The following is a 24,090-nucleotide window of genomic DNA, read 5'->3' as shown; positions in this document are numbered from 1 at the left end:
TTTACACAATTCTAAGTAGTTCCTCCTTCCACTTCACACAGACTAAAATAAACAGGCTTTCTTTTACAGCATTCAGCTTCAACTACTGGCAAGCTTCCCCCAGTCAAGGAACAGTATTTTGTAAATGTTCACAAGATAGGCAGGCAGCTGCAGTGGTGGTTGGTTCCTGCACAAAGGAACAGCATTGCTGACGTTTTCCCAGTTGGTCAGTTCCATTTCTTTTCAAAGATGTTCCTTCTTGAAGTGCTTTTCAAAATTAACTTATTCCTACTAAGTCCAGCTCTGCTGGGAAGTCATCGCTACCTGGCCAAAACCAGTTGGGACATCTTTTTCCAAACACAGTAAATAGAATTCTTCAACCATGAAGAAAAAAATCCAGACCTGTCATAGTTTGCCCCCAGTGTCCTGGGTAACCTAAAATGGTATTGTATTCCATATCTTCCTGTGCCCAGGAAGTGTCTCTTTAAGACCCTGGATCTGGAAATGGAACCGTGGGGCCAGCAGGTGCCAGTCTTTTTAAACTCGGGGTTGCTCAGGCAGAGCTCTCTTTTGCCTCATGGCTCTCACTCTTTGCCTTTTGTTCTTGCAGGCAGAGAGCTGAGGCTCCCCTCTGGTTTTCTTTTGTGTTTTTTTTACGAGGCAGGCAGGTGTTCAGCCATCTCCAGGAGAGCAGGGCCCCATCACACATAACAGTGACTTGGGAAGACAAACTCTATCACTCCAAATGTCCCCTCCTTCCTTCTTCTTCCCCCCACATTATATACTGAGCATGATGTCAGATGGTCTGGAATATCCCTTAGGTCAGTTGGGGTCACCTGTCCTGGCGGTATCTCCCCCCAGTCCCCCATGCCTCCCCAACTTCCTCACCAGCATGGCAGTAGGAAAAGCAGAAAAGGCCTTGGCTCTGTGTAGGCCCTGCTCAGCAATAACAAAAACATTTCTGTATCATCAACCCTTTGTTGAGTGCAGATTTGAAACACTGCCCCATACCAGTCACTGTGAAGGAAATAAACTCTACCCCAGCCAAAACCAGCACATCTACCTAACTCATACTATGTCCTGTGCCATCATCAGTAATTCTAGGCCTTATGAAAGAAAGTTTTCGATTCCTGTTTCTCCCTTCACCACTTTTCCCTCTTTTTATGGGTGACTTTTAATCTGGCGTGTACTAGCTGAAAAGTGAACAAATACAGACAACTACCTCCATCCTCAGGGACTGCCAAAAGCAGGAGAAACAGTAACTAGTATTAGCCATTCACTGCATTTCGGCCTTCATAGGCACACAAATGATCTCTTACATATTTTCAGCGAGACTATGACCTAAGCCCTTCAAGACATAAGCTATTTTCCCCATAGGTCCTTAGAAACTCAGATGCCTTGTTTCTCTTATTTTATAAAAAGGAAAGTGCCACACACTTTTTGTAAGTTTGATCCACTTTACATTTCTTTCTTTCTTTGTGATATCCTTTGAGAAGCTTAAGTAGTAATAAAAAAATAAAATTCCTGTCCAGAATTTATCCTTCTCTTACTAAAAGAAAAAGAAAAACTCCAACAAAACAAAGAAAATAAAACAACTTCAAAACCAAAACCCAAAGAAATTCCCTCCATGGAAGTCTCCATGGAGAGACTTTGCAACATTAAAAGGAGATAGAAGTAGAGAGGGTAATTAGTAATTATCTGTGTCAGATTTTTAATGAAAGATTCATACCCAGCATTGTGTGATTTCTTGTACCATTTTTAGCTCTCAGTATTTATACATCCAACCCCCAGCTCACTGGAGCCTGTGATCATATGGCATCTGACAACATTTCTTATTCAGACATTCTTCCCCACAGGTCTGTAGGTGCCCACACTCAGCAGCCTGCCATGTGCTGCCCCACACAATGGTAGGTAAGGTAAGAAACCAAGGGCTTGCTCCTCCCAAGCGTTAAATGCCACTACTGACTTTCAGTTGCTTGCTTAGTTAATTAACATACTATTTTTCAAGGAAATACTGCACTTTCTCCAGTCTTGATGTGTTTTTAATTTTCCATGATTTCAGACTGAACTATACCCTGTTCACATATTTGTCTATTTTAAATGATGAATTATTTTCTGTTACTGCTGTGTGTGCACTTTGCAAGCTTTTTCATCTTAAATGCTACCTGAGCTGATCTTGAGCAGCCCACACTAACAGTTAAAACCACTACTCATTTATACTGATTAAAAACTCCTAGTTCTCTTTTTGAATGCCACTTCCCACGAGCCTATCTGCTGTGTTAAGTGTTCTGCCCACATAGGCTCCTCCATGCAAAATGCCAGCTTCTTCATCTTCCTAGAAAAGCCAAATACCTTTATCATAAACCTACATAAGAGGTTTTTTTGAGGTGATAGAATCAGACCATTTTATTGCGCCCATACTTTCATGAAATGGGTATAACATGGGGAAGATCAAGATCTTTGCCTCAAGGAATTCCACCGAAACAGGGATTTAAATCAGGATTTGTAAACAGGATATTCAAGGAGTTTAATTTCTGCAGAGCTCTGCAGAGCTCTGGATTTCCAGAGGGCTGGAATCTCAAGTACTACTCTTTATCAAGTGCAAAGCTTTGCAGAACAAGAGTTTCCATCAGTGGGAGTCTGCAAGATACAAACAATTGTGACTTACCCCCACATCTATAAAGATAAAATATTCTTGGTTGCTAAAAACAGCGTGGTCTTGCTTGCTGGAGGGTTCCTATGGAACACTAAGTAACTTACAGAAATTATGGAAACATGCTGAAAGAGAATGATGATTTTATAGCAGAATCAACAGCCTTGTTCTAGACATAAGCTGGTTTGGGGAAAACAGACTTCTTTTTAAACTTATTCTTAAATTTAAAACTTTGTGCTTGCAAAAGGTGTACAAAAGGATTCCCCATGACACCATGTAACTTTCCCATTTTTAACAGAAGTCTGATCTCCAAAGACAGCTAGGCCTTATCTTACTATGCCAGCAGTCTCATCTCTACAGAAAAATCAAATGCTGTAGCTGACTGGAAAACACTAACTTGGAATAAAAATTACTTTTGGTGGGAGTAATTGCCTGCAATGTTAAGCTTTCGGTCACCAGTCATGATGACCATGAAAGAGAACTACCAAAAATGCTGAGGATATGAAAGCTCCAAATATCTACACTGACAAAGTTTCCATCTGCTAGTTGAAGAGTGAATGAGTTAAAAGAAATGGACTATTTCACCACATATATCTACAAGCAACGCAATATTCTCAAGAAAAAAAGAAAACTTTCTCTTACAGGCTTTGAAGTAAGAGCAGATGTGATTCCTTGGCAAGCTTGTGGCAGTCTGAAACCATGGTTCCATGGACATTTTTCCTTCCTCAGCTACAAAAGCAGCTTATGCAACTTCTGCTCTCCTCCCTTAGCTGTGTGCTCCAGCTCCCAGGCCCCTCACGGATGATGTTACAATTGTCTAAGGGGCAACACAAATAATCCTACAAAAAAATAAACAAAACCAGTCCCCCCAAACAGACAAACAAAACCCCAAAACATTGTATTTAGTTCTAGTACAGTTCAGTGCCCTGGAAACACCAGAGCAGGAGTGAATGCATAGGAAGAATTGCCTGGCCTGGCTTTGGCATCAAGACGTGTTTACTGAAGCACAGCTCAACTGAAACCTATTGGTAACAGCAGGAAATAATCTCAGGTAAGAGAGTGGACTCCCTCAGACAGACTCAGTTGCAACAGGCTGTCTAAACAGACAGCAAACAGATTTTGCAAATCTGAAGTACTCCAATACCTACTCTTTCACTCTTTCAATTTTTCTACACATTTTGAAGAGGACAGTTCTGTAGAAACAGGGCAAAACTACTTACCAACACAGCAAGTGGAGAAAAACTACCTTTGAAATAAAAATTAATAGAAACCAAGAAAGCAAGATTAGAACGAAGGTGGTCCACTTTCAGGTTTGCTACTTAGTGGTATGCGTCACTTCCAAATTAATTAACCACATGTCTCACTGTAATTAATCTGTAAAATGAATCTAATAATTTAAAGAATTAATTATCTCAAATTATTTTGTTATTTGCGTTAAGTAACTGGCAGAAAGTTATACAGCTAACTGGAGAACAAAGAAGCCGATTTCTGTTTTAGAAATAGGATTAAAACCCAAGAAGGATTGTTGTGTGGTCTCCAAAACAAACTGCCAAGGATCCTACACAGAAATAATATAAGCCTTCATGTCCATATTTACATTAGCACTAGGCTACACTGGTTACTGCCCAGCTAAACATCAAATCACCTTTCTTTTATTTTTCTTCTATTACCTTGCACAGTGAAACCCTTAAAAAGGAATATTTTTAGCCCAACCAGAAAATGCACTGAAACAATTAAATCCCAAGAACATGAAACAATCAGCTAGTCAGTTGGAACTTCAAATGAAAGCCTGCTCTAGAAATTTGATTGCTCTAAATGTAATTCATAATCAGGGATTTGTTGATGAAGGCTAGAAAACACAGAGGTGAGCCCTGTGCAATCAGGGGTCTGTATCACACCAGAGGCACCAAGGTGTCTGTATGCTGGTGCCATCTGACAGAATTAAACTGATAGGAAGTTGCTGACTGACCACTGCTTAGAAATTAGTACAGGATCAGGCACTGGCAGCTGCCTCTAGTAAGGATCAAGTCTACTTCAATAAGATTAAATACAGACCAGCTGACTCTGCACTCCCATCCCCCAAAACAACTCCAATCTGTTACTGATGGCAACAATGCTGACACCAGACAAAGACAATACTGCTAGAGTAAACAGAAGAATTACTTAAATCTATATATAACTATGTCTTCACATACATTTATGGCACAGTCTGAGGAAACTGAACAAAGAAATGTTAAAATTTAAAAGTGTTACTTTAAAAGCAAACCAGAACACTGAAGAAACATGAGTTTCACAATAATTTTTTATGTGTACCCTGAATAGAAATTAAACACATGCACTTGGAAGAAAATGCTTCACGATGCACTGAGCCGCTAGACAGCTAAATAATACTGAGTTTGGTGCTTTCAGGAAAAAAAGAAAGAAAGTAGCCTGTGTCAGTCTTCTAGATCAAACTCACAAATTTGAACTTCACACTGAAATTTCTTTGATTCCAGATACACTACAGTGCTGAATTCAAGTTTGGTTTATTGTTTGATATGAGAAAGCTACTTTATCAAAAACACTTGAAAAACATTTTTTTGGAGAGCAACCTGCAACCATGTTGCTGATTTTCTGGAAGGAAGTATACTTAGGCTATGTAGTGACCTTTCAGTTAACTTCCAGGTCCAAAATTCAGTATTACCACAGACATGCAGAATCAAATAACAAGATCTAATCCAGAGAAAATTAATTTCAGCAAGTAAATACACTTTTCCTCCATGCTGCTATGTGTGCTGCCCGACCAAGAATTTGGAAAGAGACATCTGGAAAAAGGGTCATACTAAAGGAATCAGTGAAACACATCACAATTTGTGAAAGGAAGGGCTGAGGGGTAGCTTTGGAAACCTAAGTTTACCTACGACCTTCTGAATTTCTCATTGCTCATTTCAGCATTCTAGTAAATTAAATTAAGTATACTTAAACACAAGGGTAATTGCTACGCCCAGTATTAAAAACACAACAAAAAACATTGGGGAAATATGCCAGAAGAAACCTGCAGATGTGCATTTATTGTACCTTCCACATAACGGGAATGTTTGACTTCAGAAGTAGTTCCAGGGTATGGTGTTGGAGCATGAGTCTGAGCACTCTCTTTTAAAAGAGACAGCTGGCATCCCACCTGGCAGAAAGTTAAGTTGTACTTCTTAGTACTTGGGAGCTCCCTATCTCCTCTCTGTTACTTCAACAGGATAATTCATACATGAATGAAGTATTTCAGTGACTTTACATGAAGCCCATCTAGTCTGACAGCCTGCTCATGACAGAGCAGGGCGTCAGTACCTAACGCCAAGGGAAGGATGCAAAAGCAGGGAATACAAACCCCTACACATCACCAGCATCACCTAGTAGAAATGGAGAGATCAGAAAAATGCAGATGCTTCTTCGTGCACTCCTCCAAAGCCAGCCAGCTGCTCTGCGATCTACCACCTCAACACCTCCTCCATCAGCATGTTGCAGATGATGCAATCTTCACAGTCTGGACTCTTCTACATTTACCAGTGGCCAAAAATCCCAAGGAAATAACAACTGATGCATTTTAAAGTGAGTCTTCCAACGCTCACCACAACCACATCAGAAATTGCAGACCTTCTAGAAATCAAGGTATTCTGCAGGGCTTGTACAAAGTGAGAACAGCAGCATTGGTTTTAGCATTTGAACAACCACAGAAAAGTTGAGGCCCAGCATGCTCTTTGGAGACCTACATTATTTGGCAAAGTTACTACAATTTCTGTGAATACAGAGCTGACTTTTAGAGCAACAATCACTTCAGCAACTACAAATGAAATTAAACCCAGGAGATTCTTAGCCAGCTAAATTTGAACAATAACACTCAAAGGTGTAACACCCCTGTTATTTATTTCAGTAAAAATACCCATTTAAGGTTTAGCCTTCATTTTTTTTACATTACCTCTATGATTTCAGTGTACCAGAGCAGTGTTCTGACAACTTCAGACACTTGTCCTTGGAAATATCGGGGGAAATTCCGACAGCTACATAAACAGCTTTGGGTACTTTGGAGGCCAGCACGAATTGTAACAATTGTAACACTGATGAACAGCTGGATTGATCTGTACTGGGTACTTCACAAGTGTTTCTCAGTATGTTACCATACCAACATTCTCTATTTTTCTGAGTGACAGGGAAATGCTATCACCCCTGTATTAAAGGTCAAAATAAACAGAAAATGGACACAAATTCCTAGAGCAGGAGGTGTTCTAGATTCCTTGGAGTAAGCTTCACAGTAAATGACATCACAAGGTGGCACAGGTGCTCAACCCAGTCACTGGGAAAGACAAGAGGGACAATGTTCCCCTGTATCCTTAGGGTTCAAGATGTATTATCCTTTGGGTATAAATGACTAGCTTTTTTCTTCCTGGAAGGCATATGTGAAAGACAAAGACTATTACTTGGGATATTTGTTTCTGAATTCCACCTATGCCATAAGCTTTTGTGGATCTAGTCCCAAGTGGCACTCTCAAGGCTGTGACAAAGTCGGTACAGGCCACCCAAGTCTGAGATGGGTGGCCTAACAACCTCTGTCTCTCACTTGATTTTTAGCATCCAAGGAAATGAGTTTTGAAAAGACCCAGGCAGATGGAAGTCTCCGAACTGTCAGTTTCTGCCATGCCAGCACCCACATTTCCCTAATGACAAAGGATGTGAATTCCATCTGGATGCTTCTGATAAAACTGAGGCACAGTGAGAGGTGCTGAAAAGCAAATGGTGCCTCTGAAATCTTGGCATTAACAACACCCCGTTAAAACTCGTAGGGGTAAATTATGTGTCTCCAAGCAAATCTGTCTGTACAGGGGATTTGCTTTATAACAGAGAGACCTAAAAGGTGTAACACTCAAGGGATTTTGCTGTCATGCTCTGTTGCAACTTCTGAGCAGATTTTGTAGATCATGTGTGTAGAAAGCAGACATCATCATTACATCAATTTTTACCTTGGTGTCTGGCATTTGGTTTTCACTATTACTCCAGTGCTGAATGCCTTGAAATGAAACATTCTTTCTACAACAAAAGCTCCCCCAGTAGATATCAAAATAGGTTGTGTAAGGAAACACTTACTTCATAGCCCACAATGTCACTGTCCACTTACAAGGTTGAAAGTATCACACTAAAGGCAGGTGAATTCAGATTTATCAGCAGAGATCTAAGATACAGCTCTCTCCTAATAAAGATCATTTAGAGATCCAGAAATGCTGCATGTGGCACCCAGATGGAACCAGTAGCTGAGGAATTTTAGGGGAAAGTGCATAAACTGTGAAGACAGACTGCCCAAGCTGAGTGATTAGCACAGAGATGCTTTTATGCCACTTTTCCCTAGAGCTGTGTCTGTCAGCATGGTCTCACCTGCTCTTTTCCACAGCAGCTGCAGCTGCTTTCACGGGCTTCCCTGCAGGGACAAAGAATGAAAAGGAGACTAGAAGAGCCACTCAGAGCAGCTGTAGATGCTAATGGAATAAGCAAGCAGGCAAACCTGCCTTCAAAAAATTACCAGCACCAGTTCTGAGTATAAGTAGTGTCTGCATCTTCCCACACCAAACTGTTTCCACATGAAGCAATCTTCCGTAACAGCATTCTGAAAGGAATTTTCACTCTTACAATAAGACTGGGGAAGGATTCCTTGTTCCACATGTGGCCTCAGCCCTGGAGCCCACCTGTTGGTTCTTTGCTAAAACTTTGCAGAGCCCAAATATGTCACAGCAATACCTTCAATCCTTGGAAACCTCGCGGACACAAAACAGGCACTGACACTCTGTGTGATCTAAAACTGAATTACCACATGTATTTTCTTTGCAAAGAGAAAGTTCCAATGGCTGATCCATCAGAGCAAGCTACTGACCTGTTTCCATGGGATCCTTTTGTAATCAGCAACTACCAAAAAACAGTTATCAAATGCATCTCAGATGGTGAGGAGCAATGACTTGTCTCTCCTGTTTTTATTCCTGTATCCTCATGACAAGTCCAGTCAGAAGGAATTTTACCATAGCACTGATTTACCAGGGCAACAACAATACAAGATTACCAGACTTCTCTTACTGACTCACGAACAACTTAGGGATAATAGCTTTCTGGGAGAAAGATTAGCTGAAATTCTGTATTTGTTCAGCAAAGATGTTGTCAACAAGATGCATTTTGCAACAGGGATGACAACTAAGTTAACTGTTAAGCAAAAGGTCTGTAAAGAACAATCATCTCAGATATATTGTTCATTATTCTACCACTGGAGGCTTTTGCTTACTTCCTGCTGAGGTACTCAAAGTCCCTTATAAAGATAAATAAACTGAAACTTTCAACAAGTCCCCTAGTGTATGTACTGTCTCACTACAATAAGAGGAACACATAAGGCAGACAAAGGGTGACAACTTCAAACACAGGTTTCTGAAGTTTAATATGTATTTTCATATTAAGACAGCATTCTTCGTTTCCATCAAATGTAAGAGGAAGTAGAGGTGTTCAACATCTTGGCATTCCTCTTAAAGTATCATCTACACTACAGTCACACTGAGTCACATGTGCTTCTTCTCCCACACTCCCAGCTATAAACCTGCTGTAACTCGAATACCAGTACTCCACAGCATGCTTAGAAAGAACTAAGACCAGTACAGCCACTGGCAGGTAGGGAACTGGCATTCCAGGTCCCAGCTCCACTCAAGTCTCCAGGCTGCATACACGGGAGCCTGATCCACAGATGCCACCTAGGAGCTGAAATCTGTGGCATCCCTTAGCAGAAAACAAAAAGCCTGGCCTTGTTCTGGTGTACTTTCAGGGGTTGCCAACACTGTCAAACAGGCTCATTCTGAGGCATGTACAAATAAGAAAGACTTTACATATAATTTCCAGATATATGTATTAACTCCCCCCAACTCTCCAGAACACACAGCAGAGGATATCCATTTCTGACTGCCTCTGGTCTGGCGACACCAAAAGCGCAGTTTCCTCGGCAGCACCTCCAGCTTTCTAATGTCTCTCTTTCATTACTTCCTGCAGCAGCAACACATAGGTTCACACAGCAAAGCTACACATTCTCCTAAGCTCGAATTCTGTCTCTAGCGTAGGATCCAAGGACATTTTCTTGACTATCAGATATCTTACATATGGCCGTGTTTCCAAATTCATAAACTTTGTATAAAGATAACCTGGTCTGTCATGAAACATGTAAAACTGTGCCCAACTGTTGCTCTCCAGACTAATTTTGCAAGTAGAGATTAGTTTTCAATATGAAAGCAGTGAAAATTGTGGCACTCTTCCTTGTTTCTCTAGTAAGGAGGCATTTTCTCAGTTGTTCCAGTTGCTTCCCATACCAAATAACACTACCTCTATGCTGGACACAGTGTGTGCACTTGAGAAGATTCTGCTGCTACACAACAAAAGGTTCAATCATCAGGATCAGAGATGTGGTACAAAAGGAGTAACTTTCACATTGCTTCTTCAGTTCACAAAAGAACATGTTTCAAAAGCATCTCTCAAGCACCCACACATATTGCAGAGAGCGCTCTTATTTCACAGGCATTTCTCAGAAGCTTCAGCAACTCAGCTTCTGAAGACTGTGGCTAAAGTTCATGCCAAACAAGGCTTTTTGGTTTGTCAAAAAGTTTGTCAACCAAGGCTGTTAAAGCCAGGGAAGTTGAGTAGATATGTAAAAGTTCACCATCCACACTGCTTGGACAGTTTAGGGTAGGGAAGAAGAAAGAAAAAGAAATGGTGGGGACCAGGAGTCTTTAGCTCAAGAATTTGAGCTACAGTCTTATGAAGAAAAGGCAGACTAAAAACAGGAAAAAGCATTTACCAAAAGTGAAGGAAAGAAGGAAAATATGGTGGCAAAACCCCCAAATCAAAGTCTATTTGCCACGAGGCACGCAGGCTTTAAACAAAACCAAAAGCTTCCTGGATCTGGTACGATTCAAACAAGTTACAAAACATGGAAAATTCCATTACTTCCTCTTCACAGAAGAGGCAGAGGCAATTATCATCTTTCAGAGAAAAAGAAACCTGAGGGAAAAAGCCTACAGACTGCAGTTTTGAAACAAACATCTTCATTCACCATTTCCTTTCATTTCTAAAAAAATATTTTCCATCTAGCATAAAAAATTTTAAGTCGAGACATTATTTTTGGGAAAAGCTGGAGGGTATGCGTGGGCAATACAAACAGAGGCTTTAATGGAAAAAACTAGTCACAGCATTAACAAATGACAGACTATTATCCTTCAGTAATGAACTAACATGATGGTACTTTCCCCTTGCTTTTCTCTGTTTTTAAAGAAAGGATTCTGTCTGTATCCTGTTAACTACTACAGAATGGTTCTCAATGTACTTGCAATGCTGTATTCACTCAATTATAGTAGAGACTTTCTCTTATATTCAAAAGGAAACAAAGAAAAACTATATAAGGACAAACTACATGTTTCAAAGGCTAAATTTAAAAGTGTAATAAAAATGTGCAATTAGACAATTTACAGAACTGTTAGGTTTGTGAATTTTCTTTTCTTGGTTTTTGCCCTTTTAATTCTTGCAAATGTAAAAAAAAGCAACTTACTGCATTCTGTCCTTTACATCTAGGATGCCTGGAGAATCTGCTCCCATACCTACGTCTGACCGATATGATAACTCAGGAAAACAACTTCATGCTTTTCAACTGCCGGAGGGAAAACTTAAATGCAACCATAAACATTCCCAAGATGCAGAGTGTATTTGGATCACCAGCTACATGAAGAACCAGAACAACAGACCAGCCTGACAAGAAAACCATCCGAAAAAGAGAATCACTATATGATTGCATATGAAGAAACAAATGAAGAGGAATTAAAACTGTCTGTAAGGCATTTTAACCAAATGCACCATCTACCTAAAATATGAGATAAGTTTGTAGTGCATTAGTATGTCTGAGTTCATAAAGCCTCAGCAAAACTTTGGTCATAATTACTTCTGGGCATTCCAGGAACACGTAATTGACTACAACACATGATACAATATAAAAACTAGTAAGAAATTGATGTGACTTCAGAGACAAAAAAAAGATTTTTTTAGAAGAGGTTGGTTGTGAACTATATCACTGCAGAAGTGTTAAATCATGCAGCAAGCTTGCCAGTTTCAAAACCCTTACTTTGCAAGTCAGCCAATCACTGCAAATGCCCACCGTGAAAACAAAACAAAAAATCCTACAGAAGTTAGGAATCTGCTTCTTCTTCAAGTTGGTGGCAGCTACCAATAAATGAAATAAATCTGAAGTTTTCTTCTTTGGCTAGTCTGACACAACTCTTTCTCATCTTTGAAGGTTTTCTATTTGCAATTAGCATTAAGGCTTGTATGTCACTATCTAGGCTCAAATGCCTTTCACAGAACCATGGAATCCCAGAATCATTAAGGTTGGAAAAGACCTCCAAGATTGAGTCCATCTCATTCCCACCTACACCTCAGGCCTATTTAAGTCTTTCACAGTTAAAGGTTCCAAGATCTTATCCCCTGATGTCTGTGATCATTTACCTCCAGCAAATTCTAGCTTAGCCATTATAAATGAAGAGTCTGACATCAGCTAGGATTCCTTTTAATCCATTTGATTATCCTTCTACATGCTGACGAGATATCTGTGGGTGAGGAGTGGGAACCAGCTATATCTCATTTGAAAAATCAAGACTCACTACACATGTCCAAAATAGCTGCATTAATGTTGCATAGTATTTCCTAATTTTGGACGGCTAGAAAAACACCAAACTAATGGAGGTCATACTTCACAAAGATTAGTATCCCCTTCCTTATGTGCCAAATTCCCCTTCCTATTTGCCCCATTGCTGCTCTGTTCCCTTGTGACTCACACTTCATTAAGCTGCCCATAAATGTGAATCAAACTCTTGCAAACTCTGCTTTAAAAAGAAGAGCAAGCTATGTGTCTTCTCCCAAGTGAGTACCAGGATGCAGTGGTCAGAGGATGTGAATTCCACCTGGAGCCCCTTACTGATGCCAGAGGAAGAAAACATGAGACACAATCTTCCCCTTAATGTTCCCTAACGACTGGCTTTTGCTTTAACTGATCATCAAGGTCTCTATTGGTATTCCACTGTAGCACATCCAAACAATCTCATTCTTTTTAAAGGCTATGTAAAACTCTTGCCTCACCCTTACAAATGTCTCTTTCATACATGGAGGACTAAATTACAGGAATTACTGAGGTTTATGCTACCCAAGTTTCTCTATAAATCTGCTCCTAAGGTAGGCATGCTCAGGACATGCAGTTTGGGATTAAAAGGAAAAGGCAGTAAAGAGAAAAGACTCAAGTAACTGTGGGTTTCTTCGGCGGATGCATTATCTCAATCTTCTCAAGCATCAATACAGAATGACAACTGTTCTTAAACACAGTATGAAAGATATAACGTGATATAGCATCATAATGGATTGCTTAATGAACCTCTAAATTTAATTTTGTTCATAAACAGCAATCAGGGAAATTAATAAAACTACCTCTTAAAGTAGAGTAGTAGTGCCTTCAACACAGTCTCCATACCAGCTTGTTTCCACATCATCAGGGAAATAATGATTTTCCTCTCCTCCTGCTGCTTATGTTTCTTGTTTTGAGAAACTTCAACAGAATAAAAGAATTATTCTATTCTCCTTTTCCCTCACCATGCAAGAAAAAATTATTGCCGAAAAAGATCATACTGTATTTTTAATTACTCACAAAATTAGCATTTAGAAAGCACCATTCACCCTAGATTTCTATGTCACTTTTCAATTTCATTTAACTCAAGTACTTGTTGACTTTTTCATGCTTTGAGGAATTATAGATGCTTACTTAGCAATATCCTCACTTTATCAGGGAAGCTACTAAAAAAAACTGAGGCATGCAGTAGTGAAAGACCAGAGCCTGCTTGAATTTGCATGAAGATCTGCAATAGTGCCACTGAACTGCATGGAGTTACACTCATCCAGAACTAGGCTACTACATAGCACACAGCAGAGACCAAATCATTCCAAAAGGCTCCAAGTACCACTGTGATGGAAAGAACAAAAGTAAAATCTGTATTCTGAGTCACAAACCTCTTTCCCAATTCACCTGCTCATCATAAAGAATCAAATCATATTTTTAGAAAGAGCAGCCAGTGAGGGGTCAGGAAGAGACTAAATACCAAGGTCATACAGGATATTTGCAACAGAGAACATCTCTAAGCCCTGATTTCCCAGTTTCCAGGATGCCACCTTATATCAGTCACAAACCTTTAAACACCACTAATCATAACAGTTAAAATAAATAAAAAAAAATGTTCTTCATTCCCAGAAGTAGCCCAGTGTCTTAAAGCATCATGTACCTCATCAAAGAACATTTCAAGAGAACATCAAGCTGATTCTGCAAATGAATGATGAGAAAAAGATTCGTGTCAGGCATGAGAGGAAATATGTGTGCTAATGTCTTTACAAACAATTTGATGGGTGTTAACGTCTTTGATATGGGTCTTAATGCCTCTACTGACTTTGGGCAGCAGGTTCATTACCGGGACCAGGCAGCTTGGCTCCTGAAGTAGACAAGGCTTCGCACAAGCCTCAACTTCTGAGCTTTGGGGTAAAACAGTAGGTTCAACAGGGGGATATGGGGTAGCCAGTTCGGGAAGGCTGCACCTTCCTAGTACCACAGCCAACGGGGAAAGGAAGAGGGCAACATGCAGCCGGGAGTTAGGGTAACAGGGAGGCTGTGCCCTCCGAAACCCTGAGAGAGAAAACCCATGGGCGTGTGCTCTGGTGGACTCTCTCCCTTTATTCCAATAAAGTTGAAGGACTCCTCCGTCTCCTTTTCGGACATAAACCTCTGGCATTGGTGGATTTTCCTGACAGGCACTACCACAGAGCTCCTTAACTCATTTCCCTCTGCTAACTACATCAACTGTGCATCACACTGATGAGAAGTGTGAAGTTGTGTTGTTACAGCTCACCCTCTGATACCTGCTGATCAAAGAACTTAAACCACTTTTTCTTTCCCTTCCAATCACTGCCTTTATTACACGTTTTTAGAACATTGTCTCTTTCGGAGAAGCGGAGAAAGCTCTATTAAACATTCATTCTAGGTATTTCCTACTGGAGTCATGTGAGGAAAGTTCTTTTTATCATGCTGCTTTCTTAAAACAGATAACAAATTTATCTGCAACATCAGTATAAGTAAAGTGTCAATAAAGTACAGAATAATCCTTTACTTCTTATAAGAATTTCACAGAAACAAATATCACTAATAATTCAGAGGATCAAGATCTGAGAAAAATCTTAAGGCTTTGGCTTGCATTCCCTACCAAAGGACCTGGGTCCAGATCAAGATGCAAAACAAAGAGAAACTTGTGGTATAGTACATAATGAAGAGGATGCAGGGGAGAAGAAAAGAAAGGGTCATGAAACTTTACTGTCTGGTTAGCCAAAGAATAACAAACAAAATGGCTGCTCCATGCTATAAAACACATTGAGGCTTACTCTAGGGTTCAAGGATGCAGTGAAGCATTTCCTGTGGGTTCCCCCCTCAGACATACAGCATATTAACTAGATTTAACCGTAACAATTCTGGAGCTTTTTTCCTCAGCACTGAAGATTAATATTGTCTTCTGGACAGAAGCGTTATTCTCTTTGCAGTCATAATTTTCTCTCTCTCACTGAAAACGTTCAAAACATTTTCTGAAACTTACTTCTGATGAGTGGTACTTAAGTGCACCCATCAGTTCTGCCTATTTCATTCTGGTTGGCTGGCTCACTTGCAGTGCCTGTTTCTGTGAATTCTTACAAAACCTGTAAATGCTGAAGCCATCCAGCACTCAATGTTATGGCCACCAAATACCACAAAACACAGAACAAGCATAGACTTACGCAGCTCTTCTCGGTGCCTCTCTGTCTCTGCAAAGAACTGGCGAAGCTCCTCTGTGATCTCCATATTGCTCAAGTCATATTCTATCTCCCCTTCAGACTCAGAGTCTTCCTCCATTTCAGAGTCCCTTTCAGCATCCTCTTCCATTTCAGAATCCTTGTCAGCATCCTCCCTCTCCTGGTAGGCACCTGTGTACTGCTGAGCTTCTGAATAATATGGAGCTCTGACATGTGGTCTACAGCTGGAAGAGTAGTTTTGGGTATATGGGAGATCATTCCCACCCCAATCTGAGTAGTGGCTGCTTGAAGAGGCTGCAGCAGGATGCCACGGATGCCACGGCAGGTGATAAAAGGACTCCATGGCTTTCCTGTAGGCTTTCTGGTGCCTACGCATCCAGCGCATGGCTAAGTCATAGTGTCTCCAGTACCTCGTGTACACTTTCTGAGTGTACCACGGCTCGATGTCTTCCTGTGGCCAAAACACATGGGGAGGGGGAAAGAACACAAAAAAATCAACCACACACCACAGCTCCAATGCTCCCCCCCCCAAAAAAAAGGAGGTACAAAGAGAGAGAGAAACAAAGAGGGGAGCAACTAAATGCAAGCACAACGCTGCCTTTTAATCCTTAGTCATCCTTTACCTATGACAGAACATGGAGATTTGAAAAACAACATGTGTGAGCACTATGCACGTGCACCACACCTCATTACTCCTACAAGAGACTGTTTTTGCATCAACACAACTACCAGTGAAGAACTAGAAATAGAGAAGTTGTAGAGTTCAGAAGGTATTTTCCAAGTGTTCATGCTACTACAGTGGGAATCAGTTCTTTTTAGGAAATACACTGTGTGGATATATTCCACAATTCCTTAGACACTCACATGAGTTGTGAGAACTGAATCACTCCAAGGTGTAGCTATTGCAAGCTATACCTGATTTCCAAATTCACAGACAGAAAACACAAGAGATTAAAATTCCTCTCTATTAAACAAATGCATTCATTTTTATCCAGTAATGTATTTCCTCCAGTAATGTATTTCCTCCATCTGCCTGCCAAAATTTCTCAGGAAAGGTCAAACAGCAATTCAGACAAGTTCATATATCCACTGTGGCCTCAATCAAAACCAAGACTGTATTTAGCCAAATGCAAGCTGCCAGTAAATCTCCCTTTTGTATCCATCACCAACCAGAACATGAAAAGAGGCAATAAAGTGCCACTGATAAAGTACAGAGAAAAATAGCTCTATAGAAGGAAACATACTGTAACACACCTTCTCCTGTCTTCCAGCTAATCTTAGTTTTCCTTAAAAAAGTTTCATGCTGTTTGGATTTCACCAGGAATTACAAAGCCCAACAGTCCCTCTAGCCTTAAGCTCCCTTCATAGAAGCCATTTCATCTCCCCCCTCATCCCACTCTCAAAAAGCAGGGTAATAGAGGATCTTAAAAAAAAGCCATAAAGTAGACTAGAGCCTAGAACAAGTAAACTAAATAGCAAATATTTTCTTGCTTTCCCTCATGTCTTAATTTCCATAGAAAATCTTTTATCTGGACTACAACAGAATGCCTCTACTTTAAATTGGAAAATTTTAATTAAACCATTTTTTGGCAAACACTCAAAACTATGGCAAAACTAGCTGAGGTTTTCAGACATGAATGTAACATTTACAGTCCTTTATTAAGGTTGGGTTTTTTTGTTTGTTTGTAGTTTTTTTTAGTCACAGGACAAAAATCCTTAAGTCTGTTTTCTTGATCTGCACTGGCAATTTGGTCCCCTTAAAAGAATGATTCTCTGGGGGAAAGAAATCCCAAGGCAAAAAAGAAAACTCAAACCAAAAAATACTTTCCATTTAACACTATCCAGAGAGGCTAATTTATTTTACTTATATTTGTTTCCACTTTCTGGTTCTCAGACAATAATGCAAATGCTAGTGAGTTTAGACTAATAATTGCAACTCTCATGATACACTTCTTTCTGGAAAATGGAGTCCATCATTGCAAAATACCTTCAGCTAATAGAGTACATAAAGAAAACCCTCCAAAACAAACTTGCATTCCTTAAGGTATTCCTGATCAAAACCTGCAACCTATTTGTGAAGGGCTGTGTAGCTCAGTTATTGTGATTTAAAAGTGCAGACAACTCATCCTTCCTGAAAAGAAAGAATTCATGGAGATGAAACTTCACTGATATTCTCTTCTTGGTCTAACACTGCACTGCTACACCACCATGCATTTTGGAGCATTTATTTCCAAGATGAGTGGGTAGAAGGAAAGCATCTGCCTTCCATATGGAATTTCTTCATCCTTAATCATCCAACTACCTAACAGCCAGGATGAACAATGTTTTATTTACTGCTTCCCTTTGCTTAAGAATGTCACATTGACTCCTCATCCTTCAGCAGACAGATGAGAACGTCCTGTTATCAAATCTGATACATTAACAGGTTACTTTTAAAACATTTTGCCTATTTTCTTCCTTAAAAATGAAAATACTTAAAATCGAGTTTTGAAAGACCATGAAGCTTGACACAAGCAGGTATCTCCTACATTCTATATATCTGCAAAGAAGACAATATATTCTTTCAAAGCTCAAAAATTATCTCCAGTTCTTCTAAAATGTTTCTAAAAAGGAACTTGATGACATTACTGAAAGCTCTGGAATCGAGTTGGTTGATTTGTCTGGCTGACTAGCTCCAGTTGTTAATTTAGGGGAAAGGAAGACAAAAAGCCAGTTCATGCAGACAGAACTATGATGCTGGTGCTTGTCCAACTACTTTTTGTGAGGTTTTTTATGTTGAAAACGACCCTTGAAAACCACTCTTACATTTGAATTTTAAAAATACATCTGTTAAAAAAGTAATTACAGACATGTTTTACATTGGGGTGGAAAAGGGAAAGGAACACTTTTAGTCTCACTTAATTCTGTGTCTGTGCTTTTTCAGCTGTGGAATAAATGGAAATAAGAGACTTCCTCAAGGAAACAAAAGCTATAAATCTAAGGCAAATGATCAGAGTCCTCTGTTATTCTCCTGTTATTTCTCTGGAGTCTTCCCAGGAGTAGACAAATCACGCATTGTTGTAATCTGAATTCTATTTTCAAAGCAATTTAGCTACTTCTAATTTTTACATGTCTGCACTCACAGTTCAATAAAAGTGTTTATATGCATTTTATATATAAAATGGGACTAAGTTATCACATAGAAACCTGTAAAGATCTCTTACCATCTCTTGTGGAGTTTGTTCTGGTGATGATCAAGGTGAACTAGAAAAGAAAATAGTAGCCTTTTAATTCATAAAAATATACATATTAAGGTGGTCACAGGCACTGAATGTATTTTTTGTTACATTTGAGTACTATGACCTACAGCTGTTAAATATCCCTTCTCTGTTGTGGCGAGTTGAAGTCTCTTATTTATAGATTTTGATTGGCAGCAGTAAAAATCCAATTCTTTAGAATTCCCCGCTACAGGAAGAAAGCTAAAAGGGAGCCTTCTACAAAATGCAGTCTAAAATGCTGGAACTGAACACTCCTCCCATTGCTCTTCTCCTTCTTTATGCTCCCACAACCTTTATTTTCCAAGCTAATGCCAAACAAAAATCATAAACTTAAAGGAAACAAATTGTTCTTACTTTTTAGCTGTGTCTGCACAGGGACTTGTATAAAAAAAGCAAATTATTAAACCCATCCTGATTCCACTCATGCAGTAAGGTTTCTGTTTAACCGGTGGTTTTGACCACATACAGCCCCTTCTTTCTCTTTTTTTTTTTCCCCTCCAGCATCTGTTCCTGCCTCCCATGAAGAAAACACAGGTCAGTTCAAGTTGCAACCAGATTTTTTAAATGTGAGGAACAGGTTTAAGGAAGAGGGACAGCTGGACAGGAAAAAAATAAAAAAGGGAAAAATAGTTGTGGGGGTAGAAAGGGAGAACAAGAGCTCTACAGCCACCACGCAGGATTTACAATCACCAACATTTTAGTGTGGTTTACCAGTATGTATCACTGAGAAATATTCTTAATCTCCTCTTATCTGACAATTATTTTATTACACTAATAGGTTAGCTGCTTCATTCACATATTTCTCCTGACATTCTCACCCTCAACTTGAACTTTATTTTAGGTGAGTGCCAGTGAAAAGTAACAGAAATGGAGTACACTAAAATACCTATTGCTACTCTTACGATATGGTCAAATGCTATTCCCAGAAACACTGGAATATAGCCAAGACGGCACTTAAAACTGTTATAGATTTATACCAGGATAACACCAGGGTTTTTCAAAATGCCTATGAATATAGTACATACACTGGTTGTGTTCTACCTCACATTTAACAATACTGATTAAAGACAACTTTCTGTCTCTTAAGGTAAGACACATGGCATGAAAGCAGAATGGAATGGTCAGAGAAAATGCAAATCATGCAGCAAACACAAAAGCAAATGACTGTCCTTTCCAAACCCCAGAAGCTCAAACCCTTGGTAACACCAATCTGTCTGCAAGAAGCCCCGCATACAGGAGCAGTCCCACTCCAGTTGATGGGACAATTCATGCCAGCAAAGGCTGCAGATTCAGGCATTAGGCAACCAAAGCATGTGAGTCACTGGATTCTCTCCTGCCTGCTCGGAGGAAGAAGGAAACCCAGCACTGAGATAACTGCAAAACACTGCAGTGACTTCTAACACTCAAACCCCCCCACACATAAAGATTGCTGTGCCATCCCTCTTTGTGCATTTCAAATATCTCATTTCCAACCATAGCCTGCTTCAAAACTTTTATCTCCTCTCTCATGATGTACACATATACTTTTTGTCTCTTTCCCATATACATCTAAATACTGTCAAGGTTGCCATAATGTTATTTCCTCATACTTAAAAACCTAAGCCCATGGTAGCTGATTCATTAATTTTCCACTTCAGAAAAGTAGGTGTGTCTAATATTCATATTCACTCTAATTCCTACACAGCAAAAAATTCATTGAAAGAGCTTCAGAATAAACAGAAATCAGGATTGAGCTTGATGTAAATAATTTTTTAAAGCAGTAATTGGTAAAGTCTGGTATTTTATTATTAACACACAACATGTACATATGCTTTCTGAAAGGGAAGGAGTGGAAAATCCCTGGCAAAACCATCCAACTATATTAGTTTACCAAATATGAAAAACCTGTTTTGCCAAACACAGAAACTTTAATTACTTTTATAAATTATTTATGAAACATTATACTACAAATATAAAGCAGAGCATAAAAATGCTGCAAGCGAGGACACTAAATTAAAAAATGAGTTTGTTTTATTTTCAGTTGAATTACTCTTCCAAAACAAACTACATAAAATATGAAACATGACAAGCAGCAGAAAATAAATGTAATAGTTCTACTTCTACAATTTATACTTAAAATAATAAAATATGAACCAACTGAACATATGAAACTCACCAGCAGATGTACAATTTAAAATGGGAAAGAGATTTGTTTGCTTATACCGATCATTAATGATGGAAATATTTTTCTACTTCCTTTTCCCAGTTTTAAAATATTTCTCCACTGAAAATGAATCAGGGACATACTCCCTTTCATCAAAACATCTGTCCCCTTACCCCTTGAGGCAGCTGAGCATTAATGAAAATAAATAAATCTGATGACAGTGTTTAAATTCCCTTGGAGCCAACAGAAATTGAGACAATGTCTGTCATACAGTGAGACACACCTCAACGCACTGGGGTTTGTAACTTGGTAAGTCCCACTCTGGGACAGACTAGTGGTGTGTTGGATACAGTGTGGCCACATGGAGGTAACAGGGAGAGCCCCAAGCCCAGTGCAGGATCACTGAGGGTTCCACTATTTAGGACATCCATTGACACAAGATTAACTAACCTGTTGCATGACATTATGGTAAAAAACATCATATGTTATTAAAGGAAGGTGGAATTTCAATAAATTCAGCAGGTTTCAACAAAACACATGAAAACAAAGCTTTCATAAAAAAGCCAACTATGTTTGAAGTGTCCCTAACAACAGCCAGCTGACCAGCCCCTCTGCCCACTGCTGCTTTTGTCCCTGAAGCGAGAAGTGTCTTCAGTCAGGCCAGAGCTGCCCTAACTCAGTATCCAGTTTCTGGCAATGGCTATTAAGAGATACTCAATAAAATGTGACACTAACATATTTATACAGGAATTACTTTTCCAGGTACATTTGTCCTGATTTCAGCAAGTGGTAGTTCAGACACTTTTTTTTTCATCTCCAAACTGGTTTTGGCATTTAAAGCCAAAACCCCCATGAGTAATAGGTGTTTCCAATAAATCCCCTGGCAGTAAATTTCACAGTTTAGGGATTAAACATAATTTTTTGCTGTATATTTTGAACTCACCCTAGTACATACTAGCTAAAAAAATGTGAACATAACAACATCAATAGTGTGCATTCTCCCATAAACACAGGTTCATTTTATACTTCAGATGCTTACTCTTGGTGCAGAATTATCACCAGAAGAGGGAAATGTCTGAAAAGTGGTCTAATATTCTGTGCTTCGGATTAACACTGTGTATTGCTATGGCGTTAACTTTAATACCGAAGTGCCCTAGTTATAGTCACGCAGAAACACAAGCCTGTGATTGCTGGGACAGTTGCCAGCAAGTTATTTCTCTTCAAAAGAAGGGGTAAAAATTCCCAACACTATACACTGCATTCTGGTTTGTGAATGGCTGTAAATACTTGTCCAGCACTTAGGATACAGTTATGGCTGCTTCTCATCCCAACAGGAGCGCTATGAAGACCCACCTATCACTCTGATGTCCACATCAATGTCCTTAAAACAACAGTAGCAACTCCTGTGAATGGAAGGGAAACAAATTAACATCATGCAAAATAATGTTCTCAAACTTCAACATATGTACTACAGCTCTTTTGGCCTGATCAGAAACCGAGGCAGTATAATCCATTGGGCCTTCCCAAAAGAGGTTTGTTTATTTATTTTTTTTTTTTTTTCTCCCTGAGCTCCAGGCCATAGACCCAAAAGCTATTTCGGCCAAAAATGAGAGGGGAAAAAATGAAATGCTAAAAGCTGTACAATTATCAGTAGCCCAGTTAGCTTATGTTTCATATATTGCTGGTCAGTTTAGTCATAAACAAGGAAGAGGATAAAATTTCTCCTGTACAGCTTTTGAAGGCATAAGTAATTTCCTGGTCGCACAGATGTCGTGTCTAGACCCCGGCAAGTGGCTTAAAGGGCTCGCAGAAGCGATGAGCAGCTCTCGCCTCTGCAAACAGGGCACACAATTATATCCAAAGGCTGGCAGGAGCACAGGCCTTGTGCCCCAGGCTGCCCCCGGCCCCAGCGCACAGAGAGCCGCTCTCGCCCGAGCTCCCTCCCCGCCGCCTCAGGCCCGGGGCCGATGAACTGCAGAGAAGCGGCAAAATCCCGCGCCCGTACCGGCGCCACCCCCACCGCCCGGCCCCACAACCACCGCCCTTGGCCCCGCCAGGCGCCCGGGCTCCCACATTTCCCACCCGAGCCCTTCGCTTTCCCGCTCCCGCCGCCGTTTCGCCCCGGCTGCCACCGCCCTCAGCCCGGCCCCCTCCCCGGGCGGGAGACCCGGGCCGCAGCCTGCGCGGGGGCACCGCCGTCCCCCCACCCACCCGGGCAGCGCGGGGCTCCGGCGGGCGAGGGCAGCCGCGCACAGCCGCCTCCCGCGCTCCCTCGCTCCCTCGCTCCCTTCCGGCAGGGCCGGCGCGGCTTCCCTCGGCGCGGCTTCCCAGGGCGCTTCCGCCCGGCGCTCCCCGGGCCCGCGGCGCCATCGCGTGGTGTTATGGGGAGGCGCCGCCGGGCCCCGCTCCCCGCAGCCGCCCCATGGAGCCGCAGGCCCCTCACGGAGCCGGCGCTACGAGCTCACAGAGTCACAGGATCAATTAGGTTGGGAAAGACCTGCGAGATCATCGAGTCCAACCTATGACCGAACATCACCTTGTCAATTAAATCGTGGCACTGAGTGCCACGTCCAGTCTTATTTTAACCACCTCCCTGGGCAGTCTATTCCAATGTCTAATCACCCTTTCTGTGAAAAACGTCTTCCTGATGTCCAACCTCAATCTCCCCTGGGACAGCTTAACATTATCTCTTCTCGTCTTGTCACTTGTTACCCGGGAAAAGAGACCAAGACGAGACCTCCCTACAGCCTCGTTTCAGGGATTTGTAGAGAGCAGTAAGGTCTCCACTGAGCCTCCTTTTCTCCAGGCTGAACACCCCCAGCTCCCTCAGCCACTGCTCACAGGACTTGTGCTCCAGACCCTTCACCAGCTTCATTTCCCTACTCTGGGAAGTTCTGAGTTCCTGCTGTCCCACCTGACCCCCAGGTGCCATCTCCAGTCCCAGAGCACACACAGTGCTCACCAAGCTGAAGTGTTACTCAAAACACGCATGCGCTGCAGTGGTGGTGTGGCACTGCCATACTTTACCCTCTGGTTATTATTTTTTCCATAATTCTTAACTTTCTGTTCAGGTTCTGTACTGAGCTAGTATTTTCACGGGACTGTGTGTGAGCAGTCCCTTGGGGACCTGTCACAGCTGGCAGAGCAGGAATTGCTTTTTCCCC

At 40.8% G+C, this 24,090-nt stretch overlaps 1 protein-coding gene across 1 annotated transcript in view; it reads right to left on the bottom strand.

The window, feature by feature from the left end:
* The window catches only part of GEMIN8 (gem nuclear organelle associated protein 8), a 36,844-nt gene extending 13,582 nt beyond the window's left edge, over positions 1–23,262 (bottom strand). Inside the window, exons 1-4 of the mRNA XM_042037624.1 lie at positions 23,138–23,262; positions 22,280–22,329; positions 18,730–18,769; positions 15,512–15,977 (exon numbers count right to left, since the gene is read on the bottom strand). Of these exons, the coding sequence (XP_041893558.1) occupies positions 15,512–15,977; positions 18,730–18,732 (469 nt within the window). The 5' untranslated portion in view covers positions 18,733–18,769; positions 22,280–22,329; positions 23,138–23,262. The remainder of the gene's footprint in view (positions 1–15,511; positions 15,978–18,729; positions 18,770–22,279; positions 22,330–23,137) is intronic.
* Positions 23,263–24,090: the final 828 nt, after the last annotated feature.

Source organism: Corvus kubaryi, unplaced genomic scaffold (assembly GCF_017639235.1).
Source record: "Corvus kubaryi isolate FWS band 111438036 unplaced genomic scaffold, C.kubaryi_AGA036_p1.0 133, whole genome shotgun sequence".
Classification (NCBI taxonomy): Eukaryota; Metazoa; Chordata; class Aves; order Passeriformes; family Corvidae; genus Corvus; species Corvus kubaryi.
This window is presented reverse-complemented; position numbering and strand designations above follow the sequence as displayed.